Raw genomic sequence first — 14,160 nt, 5'->3', positions numbered from 1 at the left:
GGCCACGTACAGCTCCACAGGCTGCACAGCCCCAGGCGGGGCACTCCCTCGGCAGGCTGCCTCTGCCTGCGGGCCAGGCCGGCCCAGCACTCGTTCCTTCGTTCAGACCCTGGCCTTCCACAAGTGAGGCAAAGCAGTGGTGAGCAAAGCCTGCCCAGACCTGAGGGCCACAGGGAAGGTCGGTTGAGGAAAGAAGGGTCAAGTGGTGGGCCCCTGGGCCCCCAGCCCAATTCGAGCAGAGCAGCTCTGCTGTGTCTGTGTCATGTGTCAATCAACAAACTGGTAAGAAATGACACTTCTTTCTTGAACAATTCACTTGGTGCTGCCAACTCTTTCCCTTAGGCTTGCTCTCAAGTCTCTGGAGAGGCAGTGTGGCCAGTGATGCCAGGGGCTCCTCCCACCTCTTAGTGCCCTGGCAAGTGAGATGCAGTCTCTTCCCCAGTCTCTCTCTAGTCAGGAGCAGCGGGGACAGCTCTGCTGTCCCCTGCCTTCTCTCAGGTACCCTCAACTACCCTCAAAGGACTCAGGCTTTGGGAATGGAAACTGAATTATAGAAAAAGATACAGCTCTCAGCCTGTATTTGTGGACTCGGAGTCATACCCCTTAAAGGAATTTTATATATCAGGGTCCACTTAAGATTTACTTCTTCAGAGAGTCCCACAGCTTTGCAAAGGAAAAAGAAAGGGGAAGCCCAGCCCCAGAGAGACATGCTGAGTGGGGAGTTTCAGCAGTGGTGGGGGGTGGCTGCTGGGCTAGAGCCCCAGGAGCTTGGGTTGGCCAGCAGGTGGGCAGATGTGATGCAGGGCAGAAGGAGATGCCACAGGGAACATCCAGGACACCAGCCAGGCCTGGGCACCACCTCCCCTCGCCCAGGCCCAGAGGAGCCGCTGAAAGCCAGACTCTCCCTTCCCTGTCTGTGAAACCCACCACCCCGTGCCTTCCCATCTATAGGCCTATCATACAGGGAACCCATGTTCCAACAGCTCCGGGAAATAAAGACACAGAAAACACTGGGAAAGGAGTCCTGCCCAACACCACAGAGCTCCCCCAGTGTCTGTGATAAAGGCCGCCAGCCCCCTCAAGGGGAAGGGGTCGGGGGTGTTCCATTCCTGGGCAGCACAGCAGGCTCTCAGCAGGAGGGATGGACACAACCTCAATCTCAATCCCTCTCCCCTGTCCTCCCACATATACCCCATAGGCTCCCCCAACCCTGGCCTCCAAGGAGCACCTCCAAAACCTGCCTTCCTTCCCTAAACCATCAAACCCAGAAGGATCCAAAATGGAGAGTGAGAAATCTGGTTCCTGGGCAGGGGAAGCCCTCGAGCTCACCCAGCCTCTCTCTGACCCTTACCTCTCAGCCCACTGTGGGCCCAGAGCCCTCAGTCACCCAATGCCACTCTGGTCCAAGCAGGGCCTCCACACAGACCCAAGACTCACCAGCCAAAACAGAAGGCCTCCACTGTTGAAAGGCAGGGCCCCTCGCCCCACATGTGCTGAGCAGTCAGAGGCAAGACCCCTGCTTTCTAAGGAGTGCTGTGGGTGGGCAGCTGAGGAAGGCTGCACAGCCTCTGGGCAAGGGGGACATGCACCCTGGCTGTCCCAACCCCACAGCCTCAGCCATTGTGGCTGAGTCCAGACGTTACCTGGACTGCCACCCAGCTCCCACAGCCCAAGGTAAGCTTAGAAACCACCCTCCAAGGTCAAATGCCTGCCTCTACCCTATTTTCCAACCCCAATCACTCCCAAAACACCTTCCCCATGTCTTCCAGATCTACGTAGCTATACTATGAAGTCTTCACATGGACTCATTTCTTTACTTGAATTTATTTATTGAAAATTCCACCACAGTAAGTAGAGTGCCAATACCACTTGTCAAGAATAAAAGGTAGCCAATAAAAATATACCATTAAAACAAAACGGAGCTATAAAAGTCTGGAAACTTTTCCCACCTGCGCTAACCCCAGGCCTGCTCCCTAGTAACAGGGGAAGTCAGCATCAGCACATGTACCAGAGGCATAAGAACATATTGGCACCAAGCTGAGACTTTCTTCTTGCCATAAAAGGATTGGAAGAAAATTGGAAAGGGCATCCTTTTCTTGCTCTGACTTTGTGCTTAATGCACCCAAAAACATCTCAAGGGAATGAAGGTATCTACCCAATACTTTGGGAATGCTGGACTAGAGGCTCCCTCTGTCTCATGCCTAACACAACACGGAAACACGTTCTCTGAGCACACCCCCAAGGCACCACTAGATCCCCTCCCCATGTACCTGCACTCAGACCAAGGCCCAGCAACTCCCTCTCCCACACACCTGCCCACCAGCCCCCAGAGGTCACCGCTGACTCAGGTGCGACACCAGGTAGACGAGGCCCACCAGCAAGAGTCCACGCACGCCGAGCATCATGAGAAGGAAGAGGAGCAGGATGGACGTCACCGGCTCCACAGCATGGTTGCCGAGATGCCACTGTGGGAAGCCCATGTTCACCAGCTGCCGGTTGAGGTCATTGAAGGGGGACTGAGCAGCACCCAGCCTAGCTCCCGCCTGCTGCTGACGGGGGCCAGGACCCCCCAGGGGGGTACCATGGCCCCTATTGAGAAAGCTCTGGAAGGTGAAGACAGAGAGGGATGAAAATCCAGAGAAAGCTTTGCTGGAGTACAGGTACCAGGCAGGATGGAACCTTCTGAGTTGGGCCCAGCATTCCCTGATAGCCACCCAGGGCCACACCTTCCTTTCTCAGCAATCCCCAGGTCCCACCTACGAGGACCCCAACAACTGAGTCATAAGCTCTCGTAGCACAGAAAATGCCAGTCCATATTCCCCATGTCACGCCAGGGAGAAGGTGGCCAGGACAGAGAAGAGAGGGTGGAGCAGGGAGGGCTGGGCCACAGAGCACAGCTTCTGGGCAGGCTCTCTGAATACCCACCACTCCTCCCTTTCAAGTCTTCCCTGTGTGGCTGCAAGCTCATCTTCTCCACTGGCTCTCCAGCTTCTCTCATCCAACAGACTCTTAAAGGAAAGATGCTGGCCCCAGTGGGATTTGCTAACCAGGTTAAGGGACAGAAAGTTCTTGGATTTGAAATCTGGGAAGGCTGCCTGGAGGAAAAACTAGGCAGGCAGGGAGCTGGGCAATAAATCTGTAGTTTTCCCCACATCTTGACACCCCTGCCTTACCCAGCCCAGCTCTCTGCAAAGTGGGCTTCAGGCTAGAGAAATTTAATGACAAGCAAGAGAGCTTCTGGGAGATAAGGAGTAACTGGTACGGAGGACGGGAGGCCAGCTGCTCCCTTTCCATGGGGGCTGGGTGCCTACCTGTCTAGGGGTGCTACTGCGTGGGGGGTTGGTGGTCCTCACTCGGGGGTCGTCGTCCTGCACAATTTCCCCATTGGCCAAGATCCGCACCATCCTTGCAGGAGCTATGGGTCCCTGCTGGACTGTACCTTGCCTCAGACCTCAAAAAACCTGAAAGAAAAGGTTTACCAGAGATAAAGAGATGCTTGCTTTCAGTGTGAAAAACTGCAATTCTGGGCACACACTGGTTACCCATGCTGAGCATGTGTTGGATTAACAAAAAGGAGAGAAATAAATGCACATTGTTTGCCAGACAAAAATCCTTCAGGCACTGAGTCCACTGGGAAAACCAGCAAAAGCATCCCTGGAGAAGGAACCTTCACATTAACCACCAGCACCAGCAACAACGGGGATGAGAACCCTTGCTGTGACCAGGCCCTATGGGAAGTCCACTGAGGCCCATTACACTTCCATCTCCTGACGCTCTTCTAAGGCAGATATGGCTAGAGACCCAGAAAGGTTTAACCAGCTTGCCCAGGACCATTCATCTATGGGCAGCAGAGAAACAACGTGACGCCAGGCCCTTCTCTGAGTACTGAATAGGGAGTCCACAGCACCAGGATCCCCAGTGTCTCAGTTTCCCTTCCATTAACATGGGTCAGCAGGCCATTCCCTTGGGAGTTAATGCCAAGGACCTGGGCCCTCTCCCTGCAGGAAATCCAAGCCCACTTCAGAACTACTTCACATCCACTACCTGGCAGGAGACCACACTGCTGGGCACACAGCCCTACCGCTGAGCGTTAGAACACACCTGTCCCGCAGGTGGCATGCCCAACCTGTCCTTCGCCTCTCAGGTGCCAGCAGTCACTCCTTTGCTAACGGGGGGGGGGGGGGGGGGGGGCAGAGCTAACCTTCCCAAAATATGAGATGGGTGTTACTGCTGAGGCTCTGGGAGGGCCCACTCCACAGACCCCAAAGGGCGCTCTTCCAAGCTCCTCCGGAGTCTGTGTAAAGGCCATTTTTTCTCCGGAGATTAGTCACGGTTTTCACCTAAATTCTCAAAATCACTTATGACACACAGGCCAAAAGGGCTGTTAAGGGCCCCTGCTCCCTTGCCCTTAGCCTGGAGCCTGGAACAGGCGGGTCCCCTTTTGTAAGCCTGCTGGCCCCTGCAGAAGACCAAACGGGCCATGGTTCTCCGCAGTCCCCTTGTGCTTCGTCATCCCGCCCCCGCTGGGTGGGCTGAGCGCGCCGCCGCCCTCGGTGCACCTGACACCAGGGGGGGCGGAGGCAGGGGGGCGCGGGGGGCGCGCTGCCAGGGCAGGAGGGGCCCAGCTCTGAGCCCAGGCCCGGGGAGGGGAGGGGTGCCCACCCGCTGCCCCGCGCCCGAGACCCGGACACCCACCTGCGGGCGCGGCTCCCGGTGTCTCGCCTGCGTCCACTCCCGGCGGTTCCCAGGCCGCTTCCTCCCACCTGACCTCACAGGAAGCGCGCTCCGCAGCTAGAGCCCAGCGGCGGCGCGGCAGCCCCCTCTGTAGGCCGCGGGGGGAACTGCAGCTGCCGGACCCGGTCGGCGGGGCTAGAGAGGAGAGGAGCGCGGAGGGAGAGGACGGGAAGGGAGGGAAAGCGAGGAGAGAAAAGAGGGTGGGGAGGGCGGCGACGAGTGCGCAGGAAGTAGAGAGGAAGGAGAAGGAGAAGGAAAGAGAAACGGAGTCCACAGAGGCAAAACCTGGGCGGCGGGGGCGCCTCTGGCCTGGGTGGAAAGACGGCACAGGCTCAGCCAAGCGGTATGAATTTGCTGGGCCGCTGTGCGGTTGCCCCTTGAGTAGGACCCAATCCTGCCCTCAAGGAGTGGGGAAGACGAGTCGCGAACCCCAGGGCAGAAGCAGCTTCCTGCAGCCTGAGGGAAGACAGGCTTCCTGCGGGAGGCATCCTTTGGGCTGGAGCCGAAGGGTAGGTGTTTGCTTATCAGGCAAACAGGGAAGGTACTCCTAGCAAAGGGACCTACCTGGCAAGGGAATGAACCATCAACCCCTGCCTCCTTCCTGAAACCCCCTCCCTAACTTTCATAAGCTGCTCCCTGTGGACCTGTTCACCAGCGGGAGAGAACGACTCTGCAGTCCCACAGTTTGGGTGAAGACTGGCAGGTTACTCAGCTGCTCAGTCTCCTCCTCTGCAAAATGGGAGTAAGCATAGCAGTTACCTCACAGCACTGGTGTGAAAATTAAGGAGAGCCCCGGCACATGGCCAGTGTTGACAAACGTTAGTTATGATTATCAATTAGTAGATGTTTCTAGTAGGCAGATGTTTATTGAGCATATATTAGGACCCAGATGCCAGCTAGCCCCGGGGTGGAGGGGAATAGAAAGAAGAGTGAAAATTAGACCTTAAACTTAGACTCATCATCTGCCACCATGGTTTATTCGATTATGAAATCTTATTAATAAAAAATGTTAAGCAGGTTCCCCTGATTTCTGTATCTTATTTGTGCATTACTTATTTATTTGTTTATAAATTATACATCTGTAACGTGAGAGTGGATTGGCATCATGGTTGAAAGGTGGCTGCTAGAGTTAGCCAGCATTTGAATCTTGGCACATCTGTTTTCTAAGTGATGTGATGGCCCAATTGTTCCACCTCTCTGGCCTCAGTTCATTCACCTGTTAAAATGGGGGTAATAACAGTATGCACTTTCTCAGGTTTTTGCGAAGCACTCAGCATCACTTTGTGAAGCACTTCATATAAAGTGCTTAGTGAGTACAGGGCAGCTGATTGTTATTGTCCTCACTGCTGCTCCAGTCCATTAAGTCAATGGTAAACATGTATATTAAGAAAGAGTGGGATTTCAAATATAAACTGAAATCCGAATGCTTTTCTTCCTTCACTCTTATGCAGATGTGCATGGTATACACGGAACGGGTCATCCCAAGGCAGGGTGTCCGATTGTCAGGGTGGTCTGTGGCTCTCAAAACAGTCTGCACACTGGAATCATCTGGGACATTTAGAACTAATTCTGATGCCTGGGTCCCACCCCAGAGGTGGTAATGCATAGGCATGGATGACATTTTAAAAACAAATTCCAGGTGATTCTAAAGAACATCCAGGGCTGAGAACCCCTGCCTTCTATGAACAGAGCCCCACACTTGGGGCTCACAACCTTGGAGCCCTAAGGAGGGAGAGACCTCTGTGGGCTGGGGAACAGGGAGAAAATTAGGGATGTTTCCAGGAAGACTTGAGCTGATACAACTGCTGCAAAAATAACATATTCCAGCTGGAGATAACTGTCAGAACCTGGAGGAGTATGGCCCTCCAGAGAAGGTCAAGAACAGCTTTAGGAGGTGCTAGTGTTTGACCAGACTTGGGAAAGACCTATTGTTACCAATTAAAACAGCCTCAGAAGGCTGTGGATCACTTTCCCTACCTCTCCACTTCCTTCAAGTGTCTCGCCTGCTCAAGAAACCTCACTGGTTCCCTATTGTCTGCTTCAAGGAGACTCACCTTATTGGCAGGCTCTGACAACCCTCCTCTCTGGCCCCCGTGCACTCTCACTGGCTCCCTCCCTTGGCTCCACCCTCCTGGTCTCATTACTCCCCCTGAAGGACAGCCCTCAAAGCCTGCTTTTCTTGGGCCTGCCTGTCTGCCTGAAGCGCCTTCCCACCCAATCTAAATCCCTCACCCCCAAACTTTTATGCCGACGGTATAAACTTCAGTTCTGATTTTTCCATGTAATAATAATGATAACCCCTATGTGTACAGAGTCCGTACCACTTACAAAGTGCTTTTCCAGAGACCACATCATCCTTTCTCGGATTATGAAATAGGAGGGGTAGGTGTTATTGTTCCCCTTTTGCCGATGAAGAAACTGAGACTCAGGCTATATACGACCAGCCCAAGGTCAGTGGGAGAAACAGGATTCAAATGAACACAGATTACCCTGGCTCTGCATTCTGGGCTCTTCGCACCCACCAAACAGCCTCTCCTAGGTTGTCTCTACTCTGTTTTCCCCTACCCAGTGCCATTAGCATAAGACTGGCCCTGGGTCCCATCAAGTGCCCAGTAAAAATATGCTTTGGGTTCTTCATTGCAGAGTTACTCTTGCTGAAGATTGAGAAGCACTACTTTAGACCAGTGGCTTTTCCACCTCTTTTGATAGCAGTACATTTTACATCAGAACCTTAGAGCTATGCACATGCACACACACACACAACACACACACACACACACACACAAGCGCGCAGGTGAAACAAAAGTTTCTAAAGCAGTACTTATCCTTTCTACACAAGATACACAGTGATATTTTCTGTTTTTGTAAGGAAAAAATAGCTAGTCAAGACCTCACTTGATTTTACTATCCCCTATCTCAACCCTGGTTGCATTAGAATCACTAAATGGGACTTCCACAAACTTTTGGTGCCCAAACCAATTGAATCAGAATCTCTTGGAACTAAAGCCTGGGCATCTCTAGTCTAGGCATCTTAATATGCACTCGACATTGTGGGCACAGATATGCAGTTTTAAAAACACTACAGTAGATGCTCCTTTGGGTCAGATGCCCCCCTGACAAAACTTAAAGCTACTTCAGATACAAAGCGGTAAGTTCCACTTTGCTAACAAAGATAAGTTTGTATATTGAGCCCAAAGCCCCAAGCGGGAAACATTACCCAGGATACATCATCATAATTATAGTCACTCACCTCCTTTGAATATCCAAATGCCAGCAACAAAGACTGCTCTGAGCCTCCAATATGGCACCAATCCACTCAGAGACCTTTCAGCCCGCTGATGGCAAGTTGACTTCATTGGACCCCTTCTACCCAGAGATTCAACTGGTGGAGAGGGATAGACACACCCTCCAGACATACGTTTGCCTTCCATGCCTGAAGGACCTCACCTAGCACCACACATCTTATGAAGTGTTTCATCTACTGGTTCAGGATCCCACATAATATTGCATTAGACCAGTAGTCCCATTTTACAGTATTAAAGCAGGCACAGGACGCATCCATGAACATGGGATCCAATGGTTACATCACACACTACATCAGCAAGAAGCTACTGGCCTTAAAGAACATTAGAACAGCCCACTGAAGGCACAGCCATGTTCCAGCTCAAAGGCAATGCTCTGTAAGGACAGGATGCCATTCACAAGGATGCATTCTATACCTTGAATCAAAGACCTTTACAAGTTACTATGTCTCCAATTGGAAAAAACACATGGATTTGGCCACCAAGCAGTGGCCCCATTTGTCATCACTCTCAATGACCCATTTTGGAGATCCATGCCTCCCATCTGCACAACTCTCTGGGCTCTGCAGGGTTAGAAGTCCTGCTCCCCAAAGTGGGAACACTGGGTTCAGATAACACAACAAGAGTCCTTGAGCTATAAGCTGAGGGTACAGCCTGAGTACTTTGGCTTCTTGTTTCTGAAGACTAGGAGGCAAGAAGAGAAGGCACGATCTTGGCAGGAAGTAACTGGTCCTGGTCACCGGGAGGCGGTAGGGCTTCTCCTTACATAATGGAGACAGGAGGCCCTTGTTTGGCACCCAGATGATCTACTTGGATGCCTCTTGGTTTTCCTTTACCCAAAAGCAATGGTAAAGGCCAAGTGCAGCAATTCTGTCCTGAGAAGGACTGTGACCCAAAGCTCAGAGCCCTCTGGGTTGAGCTCTTAGTCACTGAAACTAACAGAGATTAGCTGAGGGGTAGACGATCATTTGCAGCCACAACAGAGAAGACTGTAATTTATCCCACTAATAATTCTCAGGAAGAGGGACTCATCAGGATCCTGAGAAAGTGGATCTGAGGGGTGGAAGGGATGGGCTGTGGGGAGCATGGGGATGTGCTGGCCAGACCCCCTCCAAGGAAGGACTTGTTGCTCTAACTTCTGGGGGACTGTCAGCGGCAGCCTTCAGCTTCAGCCCTTGAACAGACTGCTTCACTACAGAGAGACCCTTCACTCAAGGTCAAGCCCTTCCAGAGGCTGCCCACATTCAATAATTGGTGGAGATAAGAGATGTCCCTGGGCTATTTCAGCTCCAGAGTTGGCTGAGCTATCATGTTTCCACCATAATTTAAATTTCTCCTCTGCTCAACCCTGTTTCCTCTGCCTTCCCAATAGACATCATGAACTCTATGCTCTGTCTTAGAGTTTGCTTCCTGTGGAACCCGAAATAGGGCAAGTCCCCATTCTGCTGGAGTGAGAGAAAATTAATCTCATTTAATGTGAGATATCCCTTCCCCTGACATAGCAGGGACAGACAAATGTTCTTCAGATTCATAGACCCCTTTGGTCTTTTAATAACTGAGCCCTCCTTTCTACCAAGGTTTAACAGGTACCTAGACATCCATGATATGATTAGGTAGCTAGAAAGTCCAAAATAAGTTATCAGAATTAATAAGAGATTTTAGTAAGATTGTTGTCTATAAATCACTGGTATTGCTAAATACAAGCTGCAAAGAGAAAATCAAATTGCAAAAATACCAAATGAAATGAAACTTTGAAAATGTATGTATAAACACCTAGAATTAAACTAACAAAAAAGGTGTGCATTGGGTCCTCTATTCTGTTCCACTGATCTATGTGTTTATCCCTCTGCCGGTACCACACAGTCCTGGTTACTGCAGCTATATAGTAATTCTTGAAATCCAGTAGAATGATTCTTCCCCCTTTATTCTTCTTTTTCAAAATTGTTTTAGTTTTCATAGTTCCTTTGTCTTTCCATAAAAAATTCAGAACAATCTTGTCTATATCTACAAAAAATCTACTGGGATCCTGACAGGAACTGTGTTAAACCTGTATATCAATTTGAGGGAAATTGGCATTTTACTATGTTGGGTCTTCCAGTCAATAAAAATAGTCTCTCCACTTATTTAAATTAGAAAATTGTTTTTATTTCTTTCATCAGCATTACATAGTTTCAGAATATAAGAGCCATACATGTTTCATTAGATTAATAGCTAGGTTATTTCATTTTTAAGTGATTATAAATGGTGCTATAGTTTTAATTTCGTGTTCACATATTCATTGCTAGTATATAAAAAATACAATTATTATATGTTTGTCTTGTATTCCATGACCTTGTTGAACTCACTTCTAGGTGATTTTTGTAGATTTTTTGGAATTTTCCATGTAAAAATCATGTCATCTACAAATAAAAATAGGGGCAGTTTTATTTCTTCCTTTCCAGACTTTATACCTTTTATTTCCTTTTTTTCCTTAATCCACATGCTAGAATTTCCAAAAGTATGTTGAATAAGAGCAGTGAAATCCTTGCCTTGTTCCCAATCTTAAGGTAAAAATCATTGTCTTACATCATTAAATATGTTAGGTGTAGTTTTTTAAATAGATGCTTTTTTATCAAATTGAAGAATATCCTATTTCTATTTTTCTGATAACTTTTATCATTTAATTTTGTCAGATGCTCTTTCTGCATTGATTGATATAATAGTGGATTTTTCCTTCTTTAACATCTTAATGTGGTAGATGATATTGAATGATTTTCAAATGTTGATCCAGACTTGCTATCTAAAATAAACCCCACTGAGCATGTGTATAATTCTTTTTATATATTGCTGAATTGTATTTGTTAATATTTTGTTTAGGATTTTTGTCTCTATATTTATGAGGGATATTGGTTTTTTTGGACTTTTTTTAACTGTCTCTGCTTCTGGTGTCAGGGCAATACTAGTTTCGCAAAATGACTTAGTAAGTCTTCCCTCCTATTTTCTGGAAAAGGTAGCATAGAATTAGTGTTAACTCTTTAAATGTGTGATCGAATTTAAGGAAACCATCTGGTCCTGGAGATTTCTTTGGGAGAATTTTAAAAATAGTTTAGAGCCGCTCAAATTACCTATTTTGTAATGGGTGAGTTGTAGTAGACTGCTTTTGAAGAATTGGCCCAGTCTGTCTAAATTGTCAAATTTATGTTTGTGACTGTTTGTGGTATTCCCTTATTCTCTCTTTAATGTCTGCATGGTTTAAATGTTTAAAGGATCTGCAGTGATATTCTACTTCATTCCTGATATTGTTATTTGTATCATCTCTCTTTTTTCCTTCTACTCTTCAAGAGATTTCTCAATTTTATCATTCTTTTCAAAGAAACAGATTCAGTTTCATTGATTTTTCACTACTGTCTTTTCTGCTTTTCAATTTCATTGATTTTTGCTCTTGATTATTTCCTTCCTCCTGTTTGCTTTGGGTTTATTTTGCTCTTCTTTTTGTAAGTTCTTGAGGCAGGAACTTACTTGTTTGAGATACTTCCTATTTTGTAATGTAAACATTTACTGCTATAAATTTCTTTCTCAGCACTGTTTTAGCTGTGCCCACACATTTTGATATGTTGTATTTTCATTTTCATTTAATTCAATGAATTTTTAAATTCCTTTGTTATTTCCCCTTTGACCTGTGGGTTATTTACAAAGGTGCTGTTTAGTCTTTAGGTGCTTAGAAATTTTCCTGTTATCTTTCTGTTACTGATTTCTAGTTTATTTAATTCCACTGTGCTCAGAGAACACACTCTGTATGACTTCAATTCTTTAAAGTTTGTTGGGGTTCATTTTATGGCTCAAAATAAAGCTTTCTTTTTTCACCATTGTAGTTAGAAGTTGGCAGCATGGGAAAGGGGAGGAAAAGGGGAACTGGGGTATTGCTAAAAAAAAAATACAATCCCCCTAAACTGTGGTGCCTGGCAGAACTTCAACCCAGGAGGAAAACAGAAGATCAAAACTGGTTTTGGAAGGCCAGAACTGTCAGGGATGAAGGGAGGGAGCTATTTGGCAAGTGGGATGAAGGAATTGCCCTCTCCCTGCTGTATCTCCCCAACCCCTCTGGTCCAGCAGGAAGCAGGCAGCCTGTAACCCCCATGGGAGGTCTGGGGCTGCCAGATGCTCCAGGCAGGGAGGTAGAGTGGGCTTACAGAGCTGCCCCCAGCCTCTCTGCAGAGAAGCTATCTTGGTGAATGTTCCACAGGTGATTTAAAAGGAGGTGTGTTCTGCTGCTTTGAAGTAGAATATTCTCTAAATCTCAAATACATACTGTTAGTTGATGACATTGTTGAGTCACAAACTTGGTGGAGCCATACAATGGAATACTATACAGTATAAAGATAGTGGGCTCTAATTACATGTACTACCCATGTTGGATCTTAAAAATATTACATTGAACAAAAGAAGCCAGAAGCAAAATAAATCATACTGCATGGTTTCATTTACATAACAATCAAAATAAGATAAATTTGAATAACATTGTTTGGGAATGCATACTTGGGTGATATAAAGAATAGCAAATAAATTATTACCAGTGGAAAGGAAGGAATTGTGCCTGGCAAGGGACATGCATGCAATAGGCAGGAGAGGCTAAAGATGCTGGTAATGGTCAGTTTCTTCACTTGGTTTATGGTTTCATGGATGTTCACTTTATCAGAGCTGCAGGGAACAGAGAGAAGAAGAGCTAAGGAAGAACCCACCAGTCAGGCAGGGGGTCCCAACCCAGGGTTCCCAGCAGGGGCATCCCTGCAGAGACTGGGAGCCAGGCAGGCCCTGGCTGGGTGGTGGGCCTGGCGGCTTCGGGCAGTCTGGCACCAGAACCCAGGCAGCCTCTTCTCCTGCGGGGCTCAGAAGAGCAGGGGGAGGTCAGACAGTCAAACAGGAGGAGCAGGGAGAGCAGGGAAGCTGGGAGGGTCTGGGCCACCTCCCTTCATCCCCTCTGCAGAGGGAGAAACAGAAACAGAATAATCATGGGGGCTGGGGTAAGCAAAAAGGAACCAGACACAGAGAATGAGGCCAGCCCAGCCCTGCGCTTTTTGTAGGGTCTTAATTAAGCCTGCAGGCCCCATTGTTCCTTTCAGGGTAGAACATATGTTCAGGGCCTAACTGAGGTTTGGGATTGAAATTTCAATGGTGCTGGGCCCTATGGCCTACTAGGGAGGGGATCTGGGAAAGGCAGGGGGTGTTGGAGGGACTGTCCCTAAGCCCTCCAAGAACCAATAGTGTCTCCCAGAGTCATCTTCAACTGGAGCAGGAAATAAAACAACCAAAAAGGGTAGCAGAGCCCCCCATCCTCACCAGTGTCGAGAAATGCCTGTGGGCAGAGCAGAGCCATCTTCTCCTTAACAGGCTGAGTGACCTTCCGTGGGCCTGTTTCCCAGTGTGTGCTATTCAGATGAGTCTGCCTCAGACAGTCACCTGCACCTGCCACTGCCTGGAGCAGAAGCACCCCCTCCAGCAGCCAGACAGACCAGTGGAGGCCTTGAGCCCAAGATCAGTCAAAGTTCCATTTGAATGTTCACTCCGCTGTCCACTAGCTGGGTCACATTGGGCAAGTAACTCAATCTCTCTGAGTCTGTTTCCTCATCAGTGAGATGGAGGTGACAGTTGCCATCCTCTCTGTTTGCAGTGGGAATTGATGAGGATGACCTGTGTTGAGCCCTTAGCACACAGTGCCATGTGGGTGTTTGTCTGGTGTCATTACTAGTGAGCGCTCCCATCCTGGGGCACTGATACAAGCCACAAGCACGCTCAAAGTAAAGCAAAGAGTTGAACAGGACTGTCAGAGAGAAGACCATGGCACAGTCAATCCAGGCTGCAGGAGCTCAAGAAGAAGAGCAAGCTCTACTGATGTGAGGGCTGGAAGTTTTGTAAGACCTAAAGAAGCAGAGGGCAGGCTGGCCTTTGGGCATGGGAATGGCATCAGAGAGTGTGAGGCTGGGGATCTAGCTGAGTGTTTAAGGACAGGGCAGGCTGGATGGAGATCCTGTTGGGAAATGGTGGGCCTGGGTGCTCAGAGTGTGGTTTGGGTCAGGATATGAAACATAAACATGCAGATAAGCCAGGACTCTTGAGCACTTCTTGCCTTAGCTATCCAAAGAGAGCC

The 14,160-nt window shown here is 48.4% G+C and overlaps 1 protein-coding gene across 1 annotated transcript; it reads right to left on the bottom strand.

Annotated features, from left to right (window-relative positions):
* Positions 1-1,808: 1,808 nt before the first annotated feature.
* FAM241B (family with sequence similarity 241 member B) lies at positions 1,809-4,803 on the bottom strand. The gene is made up of 3 exons (XM_057505935.1): positions 4,696-4,803; positions 3,312-3,461; positions 1,809-2,603 (listed from the first exon to the last, which is right to left on the bottom strand). The coding sequence occupies exons 2-3, from the start codon at positions 3,402-3,404 to the stop codon at positions 2,334-2,336; spliced, it is 363 nt and encodes a 120-aa protein (XP_057361918.1). The 5' UTR covers positions 3,405-3,461; positions 4,696-4,803; the 3' UTR covers positions 1,809-2,333.
* Positions 4,804-14,160: the final 9,357 nt, after the last annotated feature.

This window comes from Manis pentadactyla, chromosome 8 (assembly GCF_030020395.1).
Source record: "Manis pentadactyla isolate mManPen7 chromosome 8, mManPen7.hap1, whole genome shotgun sequence".
In the NCBI taxonomy this organism is placed as follows: Eukaryota; Metazoa; Chordata; class Mammalia; order Pholidota; family Manidae; genus Manis; species Manis pentadactyla.
Note: the sequence above shows the minus strand (reverse complement) of the source record. Positions and strands in the feature narration are given on the sequence as shown.

Excerpts from the sequence above, each read along its gene's own strand:
- FAM241B (XM_057505935.1), bottom strand. The coding sequence starts at position 3,404 with ATGGTGCGGATCTTGGCCAATGGGGAAATTGTGCAGGACGACGACCCC. Across the intron at positions 2,604-3,311 it reads GCAGTAGCACCCCTAGACAG|AGCTTTCTCAATAGGGGCCA; the intron begins GTAGGCACCCAG and ends TTCACCTTCCAG.